General features: G+C 39.9%; 1 protein-coding gene across 2 annotated transcripts in view; it reads right to left on the reverse strand.

The window, feature by feature from the left end:
* The window catches only part of spock1 (SPARC (osteonectin), cwcv and kazal like domains proteoglycan 1), a 67,795-nt gene extending 46,762 nt beyond the window's left edge, over window positions 1-21,033 (reverse strand). The window contains exons 1-2 of one of the 2 annotated variants that reach the window (XM_049745470.1): window positions 20,867-21,033; window positions 20,280-20,417 (exon numbers count right to left, since the gene is read on the reverse strand). In XM_049745470.1, coding sequence (XP_049601427.1) covers window positions 20,280-20,414 — 135 coding nt within the window. In that variant the 5' untranslated portion in view covers window positions 20,415-20,417; window positions 20,867-21,033. The remainder of the gene's footprint in view (window positions 1-20,279; window positions 20,418-20,866) is intronic. The other variant, XM_049745562.2, reaches the window with a different exon arrangement.
* Between the last annotated feature and the right edge of the window lie 3,804 nt (window positions 21,034-24,837).

Genomic DNA, 24,837 nt, shown 5'->3' on the forward strand with positions numbered 1-24,837 from the left:
CTAAGGGATGGGACTCACCCTGAATGGTTAACCCAAGGGCGTACGATCCTGATCCAGAAGGATCCATCAAAGGGTACAGTTCCATCCAACTACCGGCCAATCACCTGCCTCTCCACAACATGGAAGCTGATGTCGGGCATACTATCAGATAAGATCAGCAGGCACATGGATCAATACATGAGCACTGCTCAGAAAGGGATTGGTAAAAATACCAGAGGAGCAAAACATCAACTCCTGGTGGATAGAACAGTCACCCAAGACTGCAGAACTAGACGTACCAACCTGAGCACTGCCTGGATTGATTACAAGAAAGCATATGACTCAATGCCACATACTTGGATCACTGAATGCTTGAGGCTGTACAACATCAATGGAACTCTGAGAACCTTCATCGCCAACTCGATGAAACAGTGGAAAACCACACTTGAAGCCAATGGCAAGCCACTTGCACACGTGACCATCAAATGTGGTATATACCAAGGAGACGCTCTGTCCCCAATGCTGTTCTGTATAGGACTGAACCCCCTCAGCCAAATAATCAACAAGACGGGCTATGGATACCAACTCAGGAATGGGGCCACCATCAGCCACCTCCTCTACATGGATGACATAAAGCTGTACGCTAAGAACGAGCGGGACATTGACTCCCTGATCCACACTACCAGGATCTACAGCTCTGACATCGGAATGTCATTCGGACTTGAGAAATGTGGCCGCATGGTGACTAAAAGAGGAAAGGTAATCCACACAGAGGGGGTCTCACTCCCAGAAGGAACAATAGCAGACATTGAGGACAGCTACAAATACCTTGGAATTCCACAGGCAAATGGCAACCTTGACGAGGAAACAAGGAAAGCAGCCACAGCCAAATACCTCCATCGAGTAAGGCAAGTCCTAAGAAGTCAGCTCAATGGCAAGAACAAGTCCCTAGCCATTAACAGCTACGCCCTACCAGTAATCAGGTACCCTGCAGGAATCATACGGTGGCCAAAGGAAGATATACAGACCACAGATATCAAGACACGGAAGCTCCTAACCATGCATGGAGGGTTCCATCCCAAGTCCAGCACCCTGAGACTGTACACTAGCCGTAAAGAAGGAGGCCGAGGACTAGCGAGCTTGAGAGCCACGATCCAAGATGAAACATCCAAGATCCATAAGTACATCAGGGATAAGGCCCCAACGGATGACGTGCTCAGTGAATGTCTCAGACAATGGGCATCAAAGGAAGATGAGGTGCTGGAGGGACCATCATGGGAGGACAAGCCCCTACATGGGATGTACCACCGAAACATAGCTGAAGTAGCTGATATCCAGAAATCCTACCAATGGCTAGAAAGAGCTGGTCTGAAGGACAGCACAGAGGCACTGATCCTGGCTGCACAAGAACAGGCCTTGAGCACCAGAGCAATAGAGGCCCAAATCTACCACACCAGACAAGACCCCAGGTGTAGATTGTGCAAAGAAGGTCCTGAGACAATCCAGCACATAACTGCAGGGTGTAAGATTCTGGCAGGTAAAGCATACATGGAGCGCCATAACCAAGTAGCTGGAATAGTGTACAGGAACATCTGTGCAGAGTATGGACTGGAAGTCCCAAGATCCAAGTGGGAAACACCTCCAAAGGTGGGAGAGAATGACCAAGCCAAGATCCTCTGGGACTTCCAGATCCAGACAGACAGAATGGTAATGGCGAACCAACCGGACATTGTGGTGGTGGACAAAGAGCAGAGGAAAGCCGTTGTGGTTGACATAGCCATCCCAAATGATGGTAACATTAGGAAAAAGGAACATGAGAAACTTGAGAAATATCAAGGGCTCAGAGAAGAGCTGGAGAAGACCTGGAAAGTTAAGACTTCAGTGGTACCTGTGGTCATTGGAGCACTAGGGGCAGTAACCCCCAAACTGGAGGAGTGGCTGAAACAGATCCCAGGAAAAACATCTGACATCTCAGTCCAGAAAAGTGCAGTACTAGGAACAGCAAAGATACTGCATAGAACCCTCAAGCTCCCAGGCCTCTGGTAGAGGACCCGAGCTTGAAGGGAAAAAGAGACCACCCACGGGGGGTGAGGCAAAAGTTTTGTTTTTATATATAGATGTGTTTCAGACAGATTGTGTAGTTGTCTTCAAATTTAAAAAAACTGCAGCATAATTGTTATGCACATATAGTATGACTCCTTTGTATAGTCTGAAGTGTTTACGATCTTATCCAGCAGTGTCCCTCAGCTCCAGTGAGCATCCCACTGTGATCGTGCCACCATGGCTACGGGCAAAGGGGTAAGCCAATCAAACAGACTTTCTTCCAACTGCCCCAATGGGGAAACAAGAAAAGTGCTCAGGAGGATGAAAAGACAAATATGCTTTCTGCTCTGCAAGTGTGTTAGTCTTCTCTGTTTAATTCTCCTCTTTTCTCCACTAGTTTTTGCACATTTATCCTAGCTTAGTGTGTCTGCAACGGTTTCTTGTCCAATCTAATGCATCTGTTCTTCAATTCCCTTTATACTTACTAGTCCTAATTTGGCTTTATTTTGATCTGACATTTTCTAGTAACCTTTTTCTTATAATCTTGTTTGTTTACTGACTGACGCAAGCAGGCTGTTCACAGCAGCTCTGCAGAAAGATCACTGCATGTGTTTACTTGTTTATACACTTAAAGGTCACATTAGGGAAAAATAAAATGAAAGCATGCAAAATTCTAAAATCAAGTCCACTGAACATTGTGTAGATGTGAATAAAAATTTCTGATGCTTGGAAAGGATGTTGTTATTGGATTCTGCAAGTTTTCTGTATGGGAGCTTTTTCTGGAAAATCTACCTATAATCACATTTTGACTATACTGTGATTTCCATTTCACTGGTCCGTCAGTAAAACTATTGATATATTGCAGGAGTCGACATTGTTCTTTATTGTCACATTGGTGGCCATGTTGGTGGAGAAATGTTCATGAGTAAAAATTATATAACCTACTCATAAAAAGGCCGTGGTCTAAAAAAAGACTTAACATTTGGGGACGTTTTGTCGTGAAATGTTATCATACTCAAACTTCTAAACTATGCTCATCCTAATATTTCTTTTTACAATGAATGTGCAAAAGATTAAAAGCTGATGAATGAGCGGCTGTAGAGGGTTTGATATCTAACACTGCATTAGATCTGATTAATGTAAGTAGAGTAGCTCAAATAATCATTCACCTCGAGAGGTAATTTCATACCCTCCTATGGGGATTAAAAATGCTTACTCAGTGGTAGAGACTGAGACAAAAGGTGGAAATGTTGCTGATGTAGAAAATAAAAGGTAAATGAGTTGTAAAGACAAATTTGGAATCTGGATCAGAAATGAGAACAAACGAAGCGAGGAAGGCATAGTTAAACACATTAGTGGTCGATTTAAGAAATGGCGGTGCCTCAAATTGATTTAAAACAAAATAAAACTAAAACAAAACACCCTGCTAAACAATTTCTTATTTCAATAGACCAGCCGTTATTCCATATTAGTTTGCATTGTAGTGAATGTCAATTGAATTTGCTGTAATTAACATTAAGATGAAGTTACTAAGCGGGCTAAATGCATGGTCAGAGAGAGAACTCGCTATCCAAATGGATAGACAGTGTACATTCGAAGCATTTAGCATGCAGAGATTTTGTAAAAAATAAAATAAATACGGCAGTCCATTTGCACAGATGCTACAGGATAAAATACAGGTTCATGCAAGTATCTCAAAATTAACATCTGTACTGTATTGTCCGAACCACATGGTGCCAACACGAATTCAGCAAAATAAAACTAAACCTAGGGTCTTATTAGAAATAAATGCTCTTAGACTGCTTGTCTTGTCCTCTATCCAAATATCTCCCACTTTTCCTTGTTCATGTTCGCCTTTCTACAAACAAACAACTCTAGCTCTCTAACAAGTCCAAAAGGGGATTAGTGCTTCCAGCTCAGTGATCTTGACACTGATCGGTTGAGAGGTGTGCTTGCTCTCCACTGATCATACTTTCCAGAAATACCTTGATTGCAACCCCATGCTAGTGACTATACTAGAGAAAAGGCTATTTGAAAAGAAATATTTCCAAGTTAAGATAAACAAAATAGAATTTAATGAGCCCTCCAGGGAAAAGCCTCCCTGATGCTTCCTGTGGTCCAATGAAGCCTCATTTTCCACTTTAGAGGTGATACAAGAATCCCTGATCATATGAAGTTCATTCTTTTGTGCAGTCGATTTAGTGATGATGTACAGTGCAGTCGGAGAGCATTAGGCTAGTCATATTTCTTTTGGTCCTGCACAATGGATTTGAAAGGGCACAATGACCGTGAGGTGGGTGTTGACTTTCAGTCGAACTTTAATGGAGATCACATCTATACTAGCATCTATACACTTGCAACCACGGCTATTAAAATGTTGCAACAGCAAGGGCATGCAGTATAGGTCACAGAACTCTCTATGTACTATTCTATTATAGCTTGTTGGTCCCAACAGTATTTCGGGGGTAATACATCAATTTTAAAAAAAAACTGCGTATTTTTGTTTTTTTCCAGAATAATAAAGTGAGCCTTTACTCCACAAACCTTGAAAATTGAAGTCTATACTTATTTATCTATCGTAAGCCATTTAAGTGTTCTGTCATAATATCATTATGTCACTGATCGATCAATGTCGTCACTGATCAGCTCCACAAAAAAATACATTACAGCTGCAATGTTTCCCACATCCACATTTGGCCCCAATTGAATTTTGGCCACTACTAAAAGACTTATGGCATAACCTGTCAATATGCAACTATTGTAATAACGTTCAGTGTTGCACAGAAAGCTGCTTTGCTGCTTGTGTGATCCTTGTGTGAGTCTGTTAATTGATACCATTACTGATTGCAATACTCCAACATGAGTGAATGAGCTCTTCGAATTTTAATTTTTGCGTTCACACAAACTTCCACAGTGACAGTGTGATACTCTTGAAATACTGCATATACAGACAAGCTCTAAACTGCAATGTCGGAGCATAAACACAGGCTGTATTATGAAAAACTTTATTTGGGATGTGAGATTCGCTGCGTAATTCCAAACACTCATCACCATCATAACAGTTATGGCTGCCATAATTGACAATATTACCATACAGCAGACACCAACAATGATTATCAAGCTGGTGAGTAGAAAAATAAAATTCTCAAAATCACCCAAAAAATTATATATATATATATATATATATATATATATATATATATATATATATATATATATATATATATATATATATATATATATATATATATATATATATATATATATATATGTATGGAGTACGAGAGAGAGAGAGAGAGAGAGAGAGCGAGAGAGAGAGAGAGAGAGAGAGAAAGAGTGAGACAGAGAGAAAGAGAAAGAGAAAGAGAAAAGAGGCCATGTTTTTTTTTGTTAAAGCCCTGATTATAAAATGACACGTGGCTTGTCTCATAGATGGATGGATGGATGTTTGATGTTCGTCCAATGTTTTTTAATGAATGAAGCCAAACAAAAACACTGCCATATAGCTATGATCTTTGACACCTTCTTCTGGTTTGCCTTCTTCATTTTCCTCTTTATCTTCTTTACGGCAGCCGCAAACACCATTTATCTCCATTTTGCCACACTGTGTGCATTAATAACCGACCCAGATTCTCCCACTGGCCACAATGGAAAGTGAGATTCTATCGAGTTAAGGCATTTGGACCGACTCGTTAAAACATAATGGCAGCAATTTGTCTGCATATTATGTATATTTTCAATACATTCATACATTTAAAAAAAATAAATATACATTTTGGGCAATTTATGGTCTGAAGAAAAAGTTGTCGTGAACATCCTTAGTAAAAACTGTCATTGTATTTAACGCTTTCTGGTATTGTTGGGAAGCCTAAAAACTGGATCCATGGATTACTGTCATGATTTGTATGCATTTCTGTTGTTCAGCTGCATATTTTTTACATTGGGGAAAAAATGTCTCCACTGTTTCCTTTCGCGTAAGAAAATACTCCAGTAGAAGTGTTTGTTCTACCTTCCATTGCTTTGACATACATTGAAACACTTTTCATCTTAAAACACACATCGGTATTCTGTACGTTTATCAGGACGAAACTTTTGGGCCATACTGCCCAGCCCTAAAAAATAGGTGGGCATAGTAATGGGAAATTGGTCATTAAGGTGATAGGTAACAAAAACAAATAAAGAAAGAAATTATAGAGGAGAAATGACATCACCGTGGGAATGATGGATGACACACACACAAACACACACACACACACACACACATGGAGTCAGATATGCCACAGGACAATCTGCATTCTGTTTAATTTCTATTCATCATGATCCCTGCACGTAGCTGTTGATTGGCATTCAGTTTGAGGCTCAACATCAATGCTGGGTTTGTTTTGTCTGAGTGTGACTGGTTCATTTATATCTCTAATGACTTTGCTCGCTCTTCACACATGATAGAAATATCAGAGCTGTCATTGTCTGAACTCATTCTTGCTGTTTCTACTCTCTAATCTTAAATCGTATTCTCATCAAGCCAGGCCGGATGTCTGTTAGATCCATTCGTATCCAGCACATGTACTAATCACAATCACTTCTTATCAACTCATCGTCTGCATCTTCCTCCTAACCTTGACCTCTGTGATCAAGGTAAATCTTCCTCTGATATGAAGTAACTGTTAACAAGGTTTAGCACAGAGTCTTGGTCCTTTCTGGCCATATTTCTTCCTCAAAAACAACATAGTTCGAAATAGTTTACTGGACTCCTTTAATCAACTCCAATGCGCTGGAGATTTCTTAACACAAATGCATTTAATACCATCTTCCAAGAAATGCATCTTTATTTGAAAACATATATTGTTCGGACTGAATGAGTCTGTGTCTGCTCATCATTTTCTGTGTTTTTGTTTTTGAAAGATGAAAGCATTCCTTGCTTCCACACCTGCCAACGCTTTTTTCTATGAATGTGTCACGATTGTTTCAGTCCAAATTCCAAAATAGAAGGCCATTGTGTTTTTACGAGGAGAGTATTGTGTGTAGAGCGCAAGAGAGGTTCTTGATTGTATTGTACATCTTTGGGACCACAGTCTCCAAGGTTGCACCAGCAAGCAGGCATATAAACACCTTTACAAAGCTGACAAGCCATTCGGGCAGCGTCTGATATCATGTCTGTAAGCATAACCTAAGAAAAAAATGTCCTAGCAAACAAAGGGAGTTTAAAAAAAAGCAATTTTCACATCAAGGCCTGCTGTTCCTTGGCATGAACTCACTTTTCACCTTTCTCCTCCACAGCCGATGAACATCAAAATTTTAACCAAGACAGACCTTTCCTCTACTCATTGAGCAAATATTAAATGCTGGCACACACACAGGCACGCACGCACACATACACACACCCATGCACGCATGCATATGCACGCATACACACACACACACACACACACACACACAGACACACACACACACACACACAGGTCTGGGGTTCATTAAAATGTGATAGAGGCTGGAGCTGACTCAGCTTCCTTTTAATTAAAAGTGTCAAACAATCCATGTGGCACCATCAAACATGCATAAATGTATTTTCATACCCATCTTAATTCATCTTTCCTTCCCATCAACTCGAGACTGACATTCTCATAATCAATATCCCTTTATTCATCCCACAGACATGATTGGCCATTTGGCTTCATTATTCTTGAAGTCTTCACACTGCATACTGCTCAATCACCGAGCCTTTCTGCTGTCAGAGACTGAGGAGGAAGGTGGGGAAAGGAATGCATGACCTCTAATGCAAAGAAGTAGATATGGATTCAGTATCAGATCCCTTCTTTGCTTCTAGGGCTTTTAAGATTTGTGCAAATGTGCCATAATTCATGAATAGATGCTAACAAACATGCTTGTAACATCGTAAGAGTGTGACAGGTGGTTTGCTGTTAGTGGCAAAAATGATTAATGTAATCAGATTCAGTGTAACATCTGCCAATAAAAACACAACCAATTATCTGTTATTGGTTGTGTTTTCAAAAATTCAAAGAGAGCAGTCACTGTCCCTCCGTTTGGCTTTAACGTAATTGTGCTTCAGTGGTTCTAGCTAACTCGAAATCATGAAGCTGGTCCGAGCCAATGAGGGTTTATTTGCATCACTAATAGGAACAAAAGAGAACCCCACTTTCTACTTTAGGACACGACACAGTAATCCTGGTTAAGGCAAGCCATCTAAAATTCAAAAGAAAAATAGAACAAAATGTGCATGTTTTTTTTCCTCGCTGCACTGTGTATTACTAGCCGCTGTGCTCTTTTCACCTTTTTGCATGTCTTCTTTGTGCTATTCTTCAAGCCCTTTAAGCCATTCTCTCCAGTATGTTTATTTCTCAGTTAGGCCTCAGCTGGGAGCTTTATTAATTCCTTGTGACCTCCATCTTTACCTTTTTATTTTTGCTGTACATTGAAGATCTGTGGCCTTAAGACCTACACCTGCTTACACTGCAAACTCAAGGATGGCTGTAATCCAGTGACTGCTTGAGAGGAACGTCGGATTCCTACTTTTTTGTGGCAGTGATGACACAAAAAAAAAAAAAAGCATTCACACGAACTATTCTGTTTGTGATATGCATATTCCATAGGCCATTATCTCGATATCGGTATTTGTTCGATAAATTGTGCAGCCCTACAACCAAGTATCGAAATTCACATTTGTTTAGCAAGCCTCCCTGTAAATATATTTATAGATCATTTTGAATGGTACCATTTCACCAGACATTTTGAATGGTACCATTTCACCAGACAAAAATGAAAAATGTAGGCCATGTTCTTATAGTCTGCAGACATCTTCACTGCTGTAATTTAAAATAAATGCATTTTAAATAGTCTTTTGAGTGGGAGCTTTTGGGAAGAAGCAGTATACTGAAAGCTTGACTTTCTCCTCAATCTAATCCACTCTGACTACACTACCCAGAGGGCAATTGGTTTACCTGCCAGCATTCTCACAGTAAGGTCTTTTCATGCAGTATTCATAACAAGCCTGGAGGGCTCAACAATTATTTACAATTCACAAACAACCCAACAGTTTGTCTATTAAAACCTAAGTGTACATCAGGGGCACGTCTCGCTGCCGACGCTTACAAAATGACATCGTGGGGAAGTCAAGGGAGTGAATGCAACCAGGAAGAGATTTTTGTGTCAATCTCCCGCCATGGCCTTCTCTCTTTTGCATTCTATCACTCTCAGGAGCATGTGAGCTGCAGTGGCAGAAAGCTCGTGAATTATTGAAGCAGACAAGACAGCTCTCACACCCGCACAGCCTGACACACACAAATAGTAAGTGTATCCGTGTTCTCGGGGGAGAGGAGGTTCGATAATGACCAATTCAGTCTGACATGGTTTTAGAGACCATAAACATCAAAGTGAAAGGGTGAAAGACAGAGAGAGTGGAATTCTTGTCAATGACTGAAAAGAGACAGTGACAAGTGTGAAAAAGACAAATAGATGACCCATGATTCATTTCACACTCAGGTTCAGCAAAAGCATTTTCAAAAGTGAGCAAAGCTGAAGAACACTCTTGGAAAAATAAATTCACTCAATGAGTGATAGACATTGCACAATTTAGTCCCATTAAGCATCGACTGTATATGTTGACTACTGTTTGGATACTCTTGCAGGGATTCTAATGGGCAAAAGCAGTATAGATGGCATGATGCTAAGCAGAGTTCGACCTACACCAACATAATATGCAGCACAATAAAGTGCAAGATAACACCTCATTCATTACATGATAGAGAGAGGATGACAATACTGGCGTAGAGCGTGGCCGAGACTGATTGCAAAAAAACGAGGGGGTATAGAATGATTATGCAGAACAAAATGAACAGCACTGATCCATCACACCGTGATCTACTTTAATTTAATGTTGCACGGCACGGCACGGCACGCATTAGTGTTGCATATGCGTTTTTCTAGGGGATGCTTCCGGGCAAACACTATATCTCAAATCAGCAGCCATTAAAACGTTTGATGGAGATACATTCTGCGACACCTACAACGGGTGGAAATTCAAGAACATACAGAGTTGATCCCTTTCTAAATAAGAATTGTCGATTGTGTGCAATTGATTGTTGAGTAATTGTGTCTTCAATCAACTGAGACAAAAATTGACTATGCTACGTGGCTTCAATCATTTCATAGAGGTGCTGTTGATTCAGTCTTGTCAAGTTCAAAGGTTGAGAAAAATATGAAGTCAACAATAAGAAGCTGAACTAATTACATGCTGAACTCTTCTACGGCATCTCATGCAGGTAGCATTATTCTGATCAATGTGAAAACGGAATATTCCGAGATTCTCTCATGCCAACGTCAACGTCATTGTCTGCCAAGCATTTTATCAAAGTCCTCCCTCCTATTATCATCATAGTTTTAAAGGTTTGGGGAGAACCAGAGTCCAACAAGTAGTAATCATCTTCATCATCACAGTCCAACTAAGTGTATAAAGATAAATCTACTTTGTAGTTCAATACAGTGTTTCATCAAGTACCAGTATCAATATCACACGATGTGTTTTAGCCGGCAAAATAAAGTGATGCTTTAATTTCCAGTAATTGGGCAAAAACAAAGATTCACAAATAAAAAGCTTCTCTGAAATGGATATGGATATGTTGGGCCACATGGTTACAGACGCATCTTGACTAGGCCAGTACAAATGTACATGTCTAAATCGATCAAGCCTTCTTACCACATGTAGCTTTCTTTGAGCGTCAGGTTAAATCCTTCCCCTAAGGACAGGCTTAACACGATAAATAAATATTCAAGTCTGAATGTGTACTCTGCCACATTCACAGCAACTTAACTTAATTAGCAATTCGCTTTTCATATGGGATGGTGCATGCACATTTCAAGCGAGCATCCTTGATCGGTTTCATTCATTGACGCATATGTATGTAACCCACTCCTTGCATTTTGGAGTGGGCGCATATCTATTCATTCAGTTATAAATAATATTACGTACATATGGTGGCAAAACACAAAACCACGAGGTCTCCAACTGTCAAGGCATCTCTAGCGTACGATGCGAAAAATAATTGACAGTACGGTTAAACGCGAGTGGATCACTCTGATCACTCTAGTAATATAACAGGTAGGTTGTGCTTAAATATCACTCTTATCATTTCCATCACGCCAAAAAACTCCATCAATGCATTAAAAATTAACAACTACAAACATCGAAACAATGTGGGATTTCTATCAATCTAAAAGAGCTGATATATAAAGAAAAAAAATGAAGGGGGAAATCACTTTGCTAGTTTACTTAAACCCTGACCTTTTACATTTTAATAATTCAGTTGTAGTCTATACAAAGTGGAACAGCAATGCTTTTGTCTGAATTCTTTGTATTATAGTATCATCGGCCCCTCTTTTACCCCTGTCCTAAGGAGCGTCTGAGAGCGAGTAGTTTTGGTGCAGTCTGTTTAAATGCAAATAAGATACTTCCCAACCCGCCCCCTCCATGCTGCAATGTGTGCGCCTCCACTCCGGTCGGACATATTTGTAGTTTGTTAGCAGAGGTACAATTATTTTGCGGCACACAAACTTTTTTGATTGATTAAAAGATGTCAACAGCACAAGACTTGTCCATCCAACCGTACATGTTCGAGCCAAATCAGACCTAGAGCGAGAGCAACAGTGAAGACGTCGAACCTGCAAAACTGCGATTTAAGATGAACGTATCACAATGGTGTGTTATCACTATTCACTTGACCCGAGGAATAAAGATGGCGGATTTGCGAAACCGTTTGGCCACACCCTTTACCTTGTTTTGCAGTCCCGCTGCAAAGACTGTAATTGTTCAAAATACGTAATAGGGAATGGATAAAATTGAACAGATTAAAAAAGATCCTCCAAACGGATTATAAACGTATCTCTGCTGCACCTGGAGGGATTAGATTAAATTTTTCTACAATCCTGGAGACTCCAAGTGCACAATAAAATGTATAGAAAAGATCAAAAAGTGGATTTTGCATGATATGTGTCCTTTAATTACAGTCAATGGTCCATTTGGTCACTAATGCTACAATTCATAATCAAAAAGTGCTGGGTTTCCTTTTTTCATCCTTTTTACCAGTAGTTTGTTGCAATTATTTGTGGTTGGGATAACTAATGTTAAATATAATATTGATTACGATGTGAAAGCCACCAATTTAAATGCATATAGTTTTGCTATGTAAAGGTGTAAGAAAGATGCTAGGCAAAGGCGCATCTATTTTTCCAGGTCAAGTGCATCAAGAGGAGTCTTCCGATAAGGAAAAATGCTTGAAACTGCAGTAAGGTTTGTGGAGTGGAGTATGTTTTCTGCATCTTGGTAATTTTTTAATCAAAACCAAATGAGAAATCATGCCCTGAAAACAATCAGCTGTCAGGCAGGAGCCAAGCTCAACTTGATGCCAAACTCCCACTCTCGTTACAACCCCCTAAGACCAAAATGACGCCAACAACAGCCTCTTCTGAACCAGATCCTGAAACAGGAAATAAAAATGATGGTAGTCATTTTGGTAGGGAAAAGTTTTGAGGAGAAGCCATGACAAAGCGGACTGAAACACAACAAATAATTTATGGTGGATTGCATTCTGCTGCCATGCTCTTTTTGTTCATCTGCTCAATCCGCACAGTATGCATGGGCGTGACATAAAAGCTTCTCACCCTCGCTTCTCCTTTCCATTCACTTTCTCGCTTTCCAAATCAAGCTGGCAAACCTTTGTTTTGTCTCTCTTGCTCACACATTTATCTTCACCGTAGGAGACGGTGACCCAAGCCTGGCCTCTGACCGAACTGCCCCCCATTCTCTTAGCGTGTTGCTGCATTTCACACTCTTATTGATTACATTGTGGCTCACGTCAGGATAACCGAATCCTATAATTTATCTGATCAATCTCGTTGGAACCCTACGGGTGTGCATGCCTGGGTCCGTGTGTGTGTGTGTGTGTGTGTGTGTGTGTGTGTGTGTGTGTTGTGGAACACATGCAGAGACAGCAGCTGGAGAGACACATGCACATGCCCAGCCAGTCCCTGTAAAATGGGATCAACCGGGACACTGCGCAATATTTATCCAGTTCTCCACTGAAGATTGGATGTGCAATTTCTCGTTTGTGATCGATAGCTCGACGAGGGACGTTGAGGGTGGGCACACATAAGGGAGCGGAAGCAATGAGAGAGGGGGTTTATTTTGAAGGGCAGTCTTTCATTAGGAATTAGTGGAGTATAAAACGAGAGGGGAAGGAAGAGCTGCATGAGAGTGGAGATGAAATACTATGTGTGGAAGAAAATGGAAGCAGCTTAACAGGAGAAAAAGAAACAGTGGACAGCATGGGTTGGAGATAAGAGAGAGTGACAGGTGTTCAGCCAAGACTTGGCTTAATTGAAGGAAATGCCGAAGAAGTGTTTCCTCAGAGGGGGCTATGCTTGTGAAGGTGACTCGCAGGTTCGATAAATCAGCTTCTCTCAATCGCACCCAGGCCCTCCCCCCTTGCTGTAAAACTGGAACACACAGGTGTGCCCATACGGATAGGACATAAATTGACATTTAAAAGCAGAAGCAGCAAATGCCTTCTCAGGACAGTGTTTTGGATATTCAGCAAAGCCAGTCTCCTTCAATGAATGGTGCAAAAAAAAAAAAAAAAAAAAAGACAAATAGCTCATCCAACAACATTGAAATGAAAATAAAGCTGTCACTGTAGAGTCTAACAATCTATCTTCTATGTACACAAAACACACATGCAAACACAATCATGTCTTCACTATGACTGGCACCCCAAGAGTGTCGAGTATAACTAATGGATGTGAATAATATGTATGAAAGATAACCTTGAAAAAAATACCTGGAACAGAAAGTACATTGGTCCTATGCAACTCTCAAATCTAAAAAAAAAAAAAAGTACGGTCTTTAAAATCACACAGAAAATAATAAATGATAAAAAAAAAAAATGGCCACGTTTTAGCATTAACACATTCGTGCTTTCTGTGTTTTGCGAGTGGCTGTCCACGATGTACCAAAGTCAGCTCACTCATGACCCTTTTGAGGACAAGCGTTAAAGAAAATGGATGGATGGATGGATGGATGGATGGATGGATGGATGGATGGATGGATGGATGGATGGATGGATGGATGGATGGATGGATGGATGGATGGATGGATGGATGGATGGATGGATGGATGGATGGATGGATGGATGGATGGATGGATGGATGGATGGATGGATGGATGGATGGATGCCCAATAATAGCTTATGACAAGTGAAACAAGATTATTTGACTGGAACATCTTAGTATTCCAATGACCAGCGCTTAATTGCGCTGATTCATATTCGTATTAGATGATTAAAATCAGTGGTTTCAATCACTGAGCTGAATCAAGCATTCAAACCAATTATTTTGAAAAAACAAAGAAGATTCATCAACATCGTAACTCCAGACAACACACCAGTGCCTCCTTGTGTTATGTTTACTCACGTTTGGGTCCGACCCTCCTTCAAAATGTGCTGATGGAGGTAATAACAGCAAGTTGAAGCAAAACTCAGTCCAACGAAGCACTGCATACTAATTTGACTAAAGTCCCTGCAGCAATCCTCATAAAAAAATAAAGTTGTGATTGTGACCGAGTGGCTATAATGTTGGCAGTGGCTACAAAGTAGCTGTGATTTGGCCAATTAGCCCAAATGTAGAAAGCAAACAAGGGTTTTAGAAACTTCACTATGTACGCAGTTTCCACAAACATAAAATGAAACACTAACAATCCTAAAGAAGAGAGCGAGAGAGCGAGAGAAAGAGAGAGAGAGAGAGAGACTGACAGCGATGGAACACTTCAGCTCGTATATAAATAATAATGCTCATATGTTCTATCTATAATGTACAATACCTCCACTGTTGCTTAGCTGAATGGGGCAAGACAGTTGTATGAATGTCTGAATCTGGTACCAAACATTTTGAAGATATTTTTCAGGTGTTTTTAGAGTGGGGAGACTACATTAGCATGAGCACTTCAAATAATGCCAATAGTCACAACCATCTACGATCTTCAACAACCTTTTCACTCTATATACAGTATACAGTGTAGCAAGTAAAACATTGAACACTATATACAGTATAATTCTATTCATAAAATTTTGACCAAACATCAACAAACACTATTTTTTAAAGACTACACCTAGCTTTCTATGAGTTGCTCAATTAAACTGATATATTTTTACATTTTAAGGATTATCTATGTACATGACAAGCTTCTGATGCAAGATAGAAAATGAGACCAAGCAAAAAAATGTAAAGCATACCGTTAACGTAACCAACAAAATGTACAAACTGTGTTTTTAAAAATCTTTGCTAGAGGTTAGAAAATATAAACAACCGAAATAATGCGGTTACCAGGGCTCCACACTGACCCAAGATGCCTCACTTTGCTCCTAAAGTTTTAGACTGCAAATTGAGAAAGTATTTTTTTCATCTACTTTCAATGGCGCCCAGTAAATCATTTTTTATTATTATTACTATTCTTGAATACTTTTTGCTACCGACAAACTTCTGCTCCATATGGCATTTCATTTATTAGTTACATAGTGAAAACCTAGAGGGAACATTTACTCTAAGTCCACTATGTGTAGTATGCCCCTAAATTTTTTACATGTGCCTATAAATGTTAAGGTTAGGAGCCACTGTGCTCCGAGTGAAACATTTTAATTAAAATTAAAAACAATAAAATTGTCTGGAGTCCTGCTGTTACACATCCTCATAATAACTGGGATTGTGTGCTTCTCATTTTTATATATGACAAAAAAGCCAGCATTTTGTGACAACTCTTTATAGCCACAGTATGTGACTTTGTTTCATATGTTGCTCCAACTGCAATGTTCAACTGATTTTCTCTTCTGTCTTACAGATGATGGGGGCAGAATCGTGAAAACATGATGGGCTTGACATTACTGTCACAGACATCTCGATTCAATCAAGAAGCACCTGTCCTCCATGATGTTATTCTTTGTGTAGTTATACTGCTTGTCCAATGCATCGCTCATCTGTATTCATTGACTGCAATGGGAGTTATACCTTTAAATGTACGTAGGTTCAAAATGAAACTGGGGAAGGAAGATGAAATTAGTATTTGAGCAGAGGATAAAGAGCTTAAAGCAAACATTTTTGAACCGTAAATGCAAATAAAGTCTCTCTATATTTAGATTATTTTCCACTACATTGCAGCGGGACTATGTAGAAAATAAATAACCGCACAAATTAATAAAAGCAGATTTTTTTTAAGCTAAACCACCTAGCTCTGCCTATTTCGGTGAGTCCCCTGCCAACAAATGGACACTCATGCATATGCAGGGAGGGACCAAGTAGCTCATCAGCAGGGATGTAGAGTGGAACATGGCAGGCAGGGCAGAGCAGAAAAGGGGGAGAAACAGGGTAGGGCAGGGCAGATAGGAACGAGACAGTGTCATGGTTGAGGAAGCAAGGGGTCATTCTCTGCTCGAAAGACATGATGGAAAATGTGAAAACGAAAGGCACACAGAGGAAGTAATATGGAGTTCATGACTTCTAGAGAAATGAGCGGAGGATGAAATAGGGCTGATTGATGCACATCAAGAAAGATATGAAATTATTCCTGTAAATGTCAGAATGACGAACAAAAGGAGTTTTGAAATGAAAACAACTTGATGACGAAGTAATAACAAACTACTATTGTATTTGTGTGGAAAAAGTATTGATTCTCTAGTGCACAATGATGTCACTGTAAACCATTCTGAAAAGAGAAATTAATTTTAATAATTGATTAATAAATAGCCAAATGTGCAATTGAAGTGCATACCATCGACAATAAATTGGCCTTGGGTAATTGGAGTCACTCTAGTACTTGAGCAGAATACAAAGACACAGGAACTGGATTGAAATAATGCTAAGTGAGCTGGTTTAAAATGTAACATTCTACAACGAATCCATGCTAATCCATGCTGCCGTTAGTGATCGGTAATAATCGTTTGTGTTTAATCACGAGACATTTGCAAACGTCTGATTTTATTTTGGAAACCAATAACCGCATCAGTAACTGAATCAGTTTCAAACTGTTTGGTGAGTGCATTAGTCCCTCTTGTGTGATTTTGTTTAATTATAAAGTTATTTTATCACTAAACAATACCAAGGAAACAGTAAATGGAGGAAAATAGTTTTCTTTTATGCATCTATCTATCTATCTATCTATCTATCTATCTATCTATCTATCTATCTATCTATCTATCTATCTATCTATCTATCTATCTATCTATCTATCTATCTATCTATCTATCTATCTATCTTGTTAACTCTGCTGAGTAAATTCAGACATCTCACAGTTCAGTGGATCCAAAAGACATACATATGCTAAAACATATAAGTACAGTACACAAATACGAATGACAACATAAGGCAGACAGACAGTAAACTAGAGGCATTGATATTCAGTAATAGTATTGAATTGCAGCCCTCTGAAGCATCATCAAATTGAGAGGTATTGAGAGATAAATGCAAAACCATCTTAAATAGCCATTCAGGGAAGTATAAAATAATAGCCCGTTGATCATGTAGGAGTAGTGTAGTGCAAGCCCTTGAAATTATGTCTAAAGGGTTTGCACACATGCGGTGGTGTACTGGTTAGCACGTCCGCCTCACAGTTAGGAGGGTGTGGGTTTGATTCCACCTCCGACCCTCCATGTCTGAAGTTTGCATGTTCTCCATGTGCCCACGTGGGTTTTCTCCGGGCACTCCGGTTTCCTCCCACATCCCAAAAACATGCTTGGTAGGTCGATTGAGCACTCCAAATTGCCCCTAGGTGTGAGTGCGAGTGTGGATTGTTGTTCATCCCTGTGTGATTGGCTGGCAACCAGTTCAGGGTGTCCCCCGCCTACTGCCCGATGACCGCTGGGATAGGCTTCAGCACACCTGCGACCCCCGAGGGGACTAAGCGGTACAGAAAATGGATGGACGGGTTTGCACACATGCAGCCTTGTGGATGAATGACAAGCACTCCTGCCTCACAGTTCTGAGAATGAAGATGGAATTTGGGTTTCCTTTCTGGAGTTTGTATGTTGTCCCCTGCTTGCTAAGGTTTTCTCCAGGAATTCTTGTTTCCTCCCACATTCCAAAAACATGCAAGTGACGGTCATTGAAGACTCCAAATTGTCATTGAGCATGATTGTGAGTGTGAACAGTTGTTTTGCGATAGGCTGGTCACCAGTTTGGGATTCACTCCGCCTCTCGCCCAAAATCAACTGGGACAGGCTCTAGTACACTCTAACCCTCGTGAGAATAAGCGTTGTAGAATAAGAATGGATGGGTTTGCACGCTTGCATGTTAATCATCAAAATGTAGTGAGCTAGCTAGGGTATTTAAAGCGTGTACTTTGTCTTCTGTGGAGAACAAGTTGAGATTGCAGTCCATGCATTTTGACCATTACATTTGCACTGCAATTAAACCGCACCACTTCTTGTTGCTAAGCCATAAATTGTCTACCTTTTAGAAAGACCTAACTGCTCCTCAACACAAATGGTCTCTTTTCACGGGGCTGTCTTTTTGTCAAAAGAACACAAGGCACCGCGATAGAGGTTTCCTTTATGCGAGGAGTAGGCAACACAAAATGATACACAGGTAAGCATGTCTGCTTCTGCTGTATGTGGTGTGTCGAACCATAACATAAACAGGTCACAGCTTTTCCCATCTTTTATACACTATCCCCACCATTACTACCCTCCACCCTCCGCAGACAGTTTGCAGATAATTAATTTCAGTCACATATTTAGAGCATTTAAATACACACACACACATACACGACATAAGTAAAAGGCTCCTCAATGAACGTAAGACAGAGACTCATCCTCACATCACAGCTCAACTGGATGAGGACGAACAGCTCTAATAAGGCCAAAGGTAGCTTACGCTTTGCTGAAATCTCTTGAGAAAAGGGTAGCAGGCTGTATGCTGTTACTACTGAAGCATCATGCATAATAAGGCAAGACATTATTCTGCTGACACCAATGATTGCACAGCTGGTAAGACTGGTAAGAGAGGGTTTCCATTATTATTGCAGTCTGGGAATGTTGAATTAAAAAAATAAATGGCGTTCATTTATTGGTTAACGCTTATAAATGACAGAATGTAATTGTACACCTATCCTTGCATTTGTTGCCATGAAGAGTCAATATCTGCTAATGTTAGTTTTTCAGATTTTTATATTAATGCTTAAAGCTGCTTATTGGCACTCCTAGTCGAAGATATGTTAACTCAAACTCAAACAAAGACAATGACGTGTTGTATTATACCGTCTTGGCCCGAATATAAGACGGTGTTTTTTGCATTGAAATAAGACTGAAAAAGTGGGTGTCGTCTTACATTCGGGGTCTAGACATTGCACCCATTCACAACGCTAGATGGCGCCAGATATCTCTAAAGCAAATGCTGAACTTAACTCCCCAGGCCAAAGCGAACCCCTGTCACGAAGAAGAAAAACAAAAATAGCAGTAGCACGAAGAAGAAAATTAAAAAATAGCGGTAAGAAAGAAAAGAGAAAGAAATAAGAGAAGAGATAACACAAAATGGAGAAACGTAGCGACAATCTGGAAAAACGTGGGTCTCTCGAATATATTGTTATAATCATTTGTTTCAGATGTACTGGAATTATTTTCTGTATAAAAAATAAATTTGGTGTTCAAAAAGTCTTTTGTCAAACTTGAGTCTTGAAAATAGGGGGTCTTATAATGAGGGTCGTCTTATATTCCCGCCAATATGGTACTTGTGACTTCTGAAACTGTTCATTTTATAAACGTTTACAGTCAGGAACTAGAAATTAAAAAAATAGCAGCAAATTGCCATTGAGTGCAGGTAATTTCAAGCAAAAGAAAAAGTACTGGTAGTATCTGTGTTTGATTTCGGTGACTACACTCAAGAATTGATCACTCTGGTATCGGTCTGAAAAGAAAGTGCTATTGAACATCCCTAACAAAAAGTCTAAGCGTGAAACTACATTGAAGTAGCGTTCTTTGATACTGAAAAGTCACACAAACAAGTTATCAGAGACTATCCTGCTGCTCTCTACAAGGTTGATGGTGCCTGATGGCACACATACAGTACAGGGTTTATGAAGGACATAGTGAGACGCACACAAACACCCACACCCACACCCACGCCCACGCACACGCACACGCACACACACAAGCACACGATCTAATTACGTGTCCCTTTTGGTGAGATTTAGAGGCTCCCAAGAAACTCACATCTCTGTATCTGTTCCAGGATCTGTCCTTGGAGTGTTGGCCGACGGTACTCAGCCGCTTGTCGTTGGCGGTGCCAGACACCGCAGAGTGTGTGCTCAGCATTAGAGCCACAACAGCGAGCAGATAGAAGAACATCTTCTGGAAACCAAAGGATTAAAGAAAAGGACATAATAAGATGCACTAAACTGTTGAGTGGTGACAAGGAGGGAGTTGAGCCCGGTCGTTCAAGTGGGATACAACACTTTCCACACAAACACACGCACACGCACAGTGGCATATATCGCTCCAAATGGAACGCAGATGAAGCAAGCGCCGCTTATTTTGGGAGGATGGCGCGTGTCATCATATTTGTGCTCTCTTTTTAAATCGGATTATAAACAACGTAGAGTTGTGGTGTTAAAGCGATTAGCTCACCTTGCTCAGCTACTTTAGACTCCAAGGATTTTTTTTTTTTTTTTTTAACAATCTCTACAATTCATTCGCTTTTTTTCTATCGGCTTCTCTAAGCCCAAGTCGAACAATGTGCGACTCTTCACTGTGTTGGTACATTGAGCAAACAAAAGCCCGCAAAACAAAGCTTCACTTACCTGCGATCGTTCGGTGGTGTCACAATCCCAGCCCAGGTCGAAATAAGTCCAAGTTGCGACCGCACCTGTGCAATGCAAACACCTCGGTCTCACTGCAGGCTACAAGGAGAGTGAATGGACTTGCTGGAGGTTTCTCCTCCTGTCACAAGACACCGCCCCCCTCGCTCTCTCTCTGCTTGCTTTATAATTCTCCACCTACCTCTCTCTACCACTCTCTCTCGCTTTCTGCCCAACCCCCTTGGAGTGAAGGAGTGGCGCACAATGAATGAGGGCCCAAGGAAAACCCAGTCATGGGGCCCTCGTCATCCGCACTTATATACCGTATTGGACCAAATATAAGACGACCCTGATTATAAGACAACCTCCTCTTTTTCAAGACTTAAGTTTGAAAAAAGACTTTTTGAACACCAAATTTAATTTTTATTCAGAAAACAATTACAGTACATCTGAAACAAATGATTATAACAATATATTGGAGAGAAAAAGCATGTTATTTTGCCTTATTCAAATCATGCAAAAACTGTCTATCGCATCTTAATATCTGAACATTTAAATATGTAAACTAAAGTGCAATCACATTTGTAAATGAATGGCTTCTGGTTTTTGAAATGTAAATAAACCTACTGTTTCTCCATTTTCTGTTATCTCTTCTCTTATTTTCTTCTCTTTTCTTTCTTACCGGTATTTTCTATTTTTCTTCTTCGTGCTACCGCTATTTATTTATTTATTTATTTATTTATTTATTTATTTATTTGTGACAGGGGTTCGCTTTTGCCTGGGGAGTTAAGTTCAGCATTAGTTTTAAAGATAACTGGCGCCATCTAGCGTTGTGAATGGGTATAATGTCTAGACCCCGAATGTAAGACGACCCCCACTTTTTCAGTCTTATTTCAATGCAAAAAAAACACCGTCTTATATCCGGGCCAATACAGTAAATCCATTTTCGCTTCCAACAGTGCACTTTAACACGTTTTCATGCTTTTGAAATCAGTTATAGTTATCTGACAGTTTCAGTTACAAGTCAGGTAACCGGTTGTTTCCTCTGCCCAGTGAGCAACATTTATCACAAAATAATTTTTAATTACAAAGAGTCTCATGTTATAAAACTCCTCGCAAGATGAGTTTGCACTTTGTTACAGGCAACGTGCAAACTATGTCTTCGTTGACATATTCATATTTTTGGAGGCAACGGGACTAAAATGTAAGACGCATGAGGTGCTTCGTTATGTTTTCTGAGTTGTTGCCATATTTAGCTGAATTGAAATACAGCCGTGATTAATTATGACGCAAGACCTGAGCAACTGCAATGTCATTTTCAGTCGACGGCAAGTGGCAGAATAGCTGCTCCTGAAACGGATGAAAACAGGTGTATATTTCCTGTTTATGTCATTTTCCACAAACAAAACATTAAACAGAACATGTTTTAAATATTTGAGGTGCACAGAACATATTATTACAAAGAAAAATCAGGGGTGGACGTCCCCTTAAAGGTCAAAGGTTGCCCTTCTCATTAGGTCTTATAGTAGAAATGTAACATTTATTTTTCTGTTAGTGGATCTCCAGTCCATTGTTGTGCCACACATTCAGTAGCTGCAGTAAAAAAATAATATTTCTCATTAGGTCTTGTAGTAGAAATGTAAAAATATTTATTTCTATGAGCAAATCTACTCTCCATTACTGTGCGACACATTCATGAATAGCTGCATTGAAAAAATAACATTTCTTTGTGTTTCTAAAAATACATCCTTTTTTTTTTTGTCATGTCCTTTATTTTTCTTAAAAAAATGGACACAAAAAAAAGACCTCTCATTCTTCTCCACGGTATGCATGGCATTGATTTTTCAGCTGGAGGATTTTTTTCATGTTCACCCTAAAGTGTTGACACGATTTGCTCGCCATGATGTTCTGGTTGTCCAAACACAAATTTCAAATCAGTCATGCTCATCCTACCTTTTTCCACCAGCTAATCGTGTGAAAACTCTGAGTAGACAATTGTATAACAAAAAACAAATGGAAGCTGAGCCATAGAAGTAGGGCGCTTATTATTGGGGTATGCGTTTAAATATTTAATCTGTGGCTCTCTGATTTGACTCTCTGTGGGGGAACTGGCAACACTTCATCCTTTCTCTTTGACGCGCTTGGATTTGTGCTTAGCTGCGTCTGCTGACACAGACATGATGATGTGGGAGCAGACACAAGAGGCAACTTCTAGCTATGTGCTGAAAATGGAGTACGTTTAATTGACCATTTTGGCTGCACGGGGAGCCAGCAGTTGGGTACAACGGCTTATCTCATTAAATTTCAAATCAAATGTTTTCTACAACATCACACTTCTTTTTTGCATTGATCTCTCTTTTGGAAAGCATTAGGTAGGAATGGTTGCAAATGGTGAAAAGATGGCTTTCCTGTCTCTATTGTAGTACCTCTCGTCTTGCTCTGGGAAACTTGTTATGCAAATACAAAGGTTGTTTTTTATTGCATTTAGAAAAGAGCCAATGGTAAAATTGATGTGTCACCCGAAATACGCTTTGACCTTTTCATCGGTGAGGAACTAAAACCCTTTTTGGTATGAGATTGTTGCATTATTTCAAATTATTGCCTGCCGTGGATCCAAAGTACAAGTTAATAAAAAATCAAAGGCAATAACGTCTTGCTACAAGGAAATTATAACATTAAAGGAGGAGTGCATGTATGAACAGACAATGATCTTAATCAACTGAACGCAAAGAACTGCAGAGGATTTAGACCCAAGGCTACCAGAAGTATATTGTATTACGTATATCTTAAAATCATAGATTTGTTCGACTTACTTCCAGAGCATCTCTTGCATAGTTATGTGTAGCTAAGCATTTTTAAATGTAAAGTAGTAAAGGAAGTAAATTCACAGCTGTACTCTGTACAGTACACGATCTCACTTGTCAGATCACCTGAGAACAACTTTAATCATGAGCTTTCTTGATGTTATCTGCCTGCCAGTGCAAATTTGTTAACAGTGTCTGCAGTAACCATGCATAAAGAAAAGCAAGTGTGAAACTCACCAGTAGATCACATCAATGTTAACATAGTAGATGTTGGCTCTAATCAGTTCTTCGTAGATTAATTCAATAACAGTGAATTAAAGGAATGCCAATAATGTCAAGCAAATGTTTTTTTTTTTAAATATTGGAAATAAACACCTTGCAATTTGTAAACCTCGTGTGATGCATCACATCCTTTCGAATGTGACGGTGCCGTGACAGTTCTGAAACTCATCCAGCATTGAGGTGTAATGATGCAAGCAAATGGTGCAGACTGGGAGCAGTCAGTGGGGCCGAAACACAACAATTTGTCACGTCACCTGACAAAACCCCAAGCTTATATTTTCCCTTTTGATAAGTAGAATAAACCTCATGAAAGTGGATGGGCTGGGGTAAATGAAACATATTATTGGCTCATAAAATAAAATATACAAACAAGCCGCGAACCCTGTAAAGTTGTGTTCAGATACTATAACAACAACATTTTAAAACAATTCTGTATAGGCGATTCACAGAAACGCAGTGACAATTCCAGCAGCAGTCTGATAACATATTCGGCTGTTGGCATTTTGTCGAGGAGCTAAAGAGCCTTGAGTGTTTGTGGAGATATCCCAGAAGAGAAGGCAATAAAGCAGAGTAGTGTTCTAAACTCTAAATGGCACAGGGAGACGATCTTCTGAGACCAACTACCTGTTTGCAGAGAACATAATACAAATGTGCTGCAATGCAGGGTAAAGTGCTGAGGCTTTCCCGCAGGCTAGCTGTAAATATGTAGCATCTGAGGTCACCAAAGTTTTTTCACCCAGGCAATAAGATGGTCTTCTCTCCGGAGTTTGTCTCTGACAAACTGTGGTTATAACTTTATGCCGTCTATACTCAGAAGACACGTAAATTAATGCACAGTGGTGTTTTTCGAAATACGACATGGTTTGGCCGATTTTGGCTTTGACTTGG

This window comes from Syngnathus scovelli, chromosome 1 (genome assembly GCF_024217435.2).
Source record: "Syngnathus scovelli strain Florida chromosome 1, RoL_Ssco_1.2, whole genome shotgun sequence".
Lineage (NCBI taxonomy): Eukaryota > Metazoa > Chordata > Actinopteri > Syngnathiformes > Syngnathidae > Syngnathus > Syngnathus scovelli.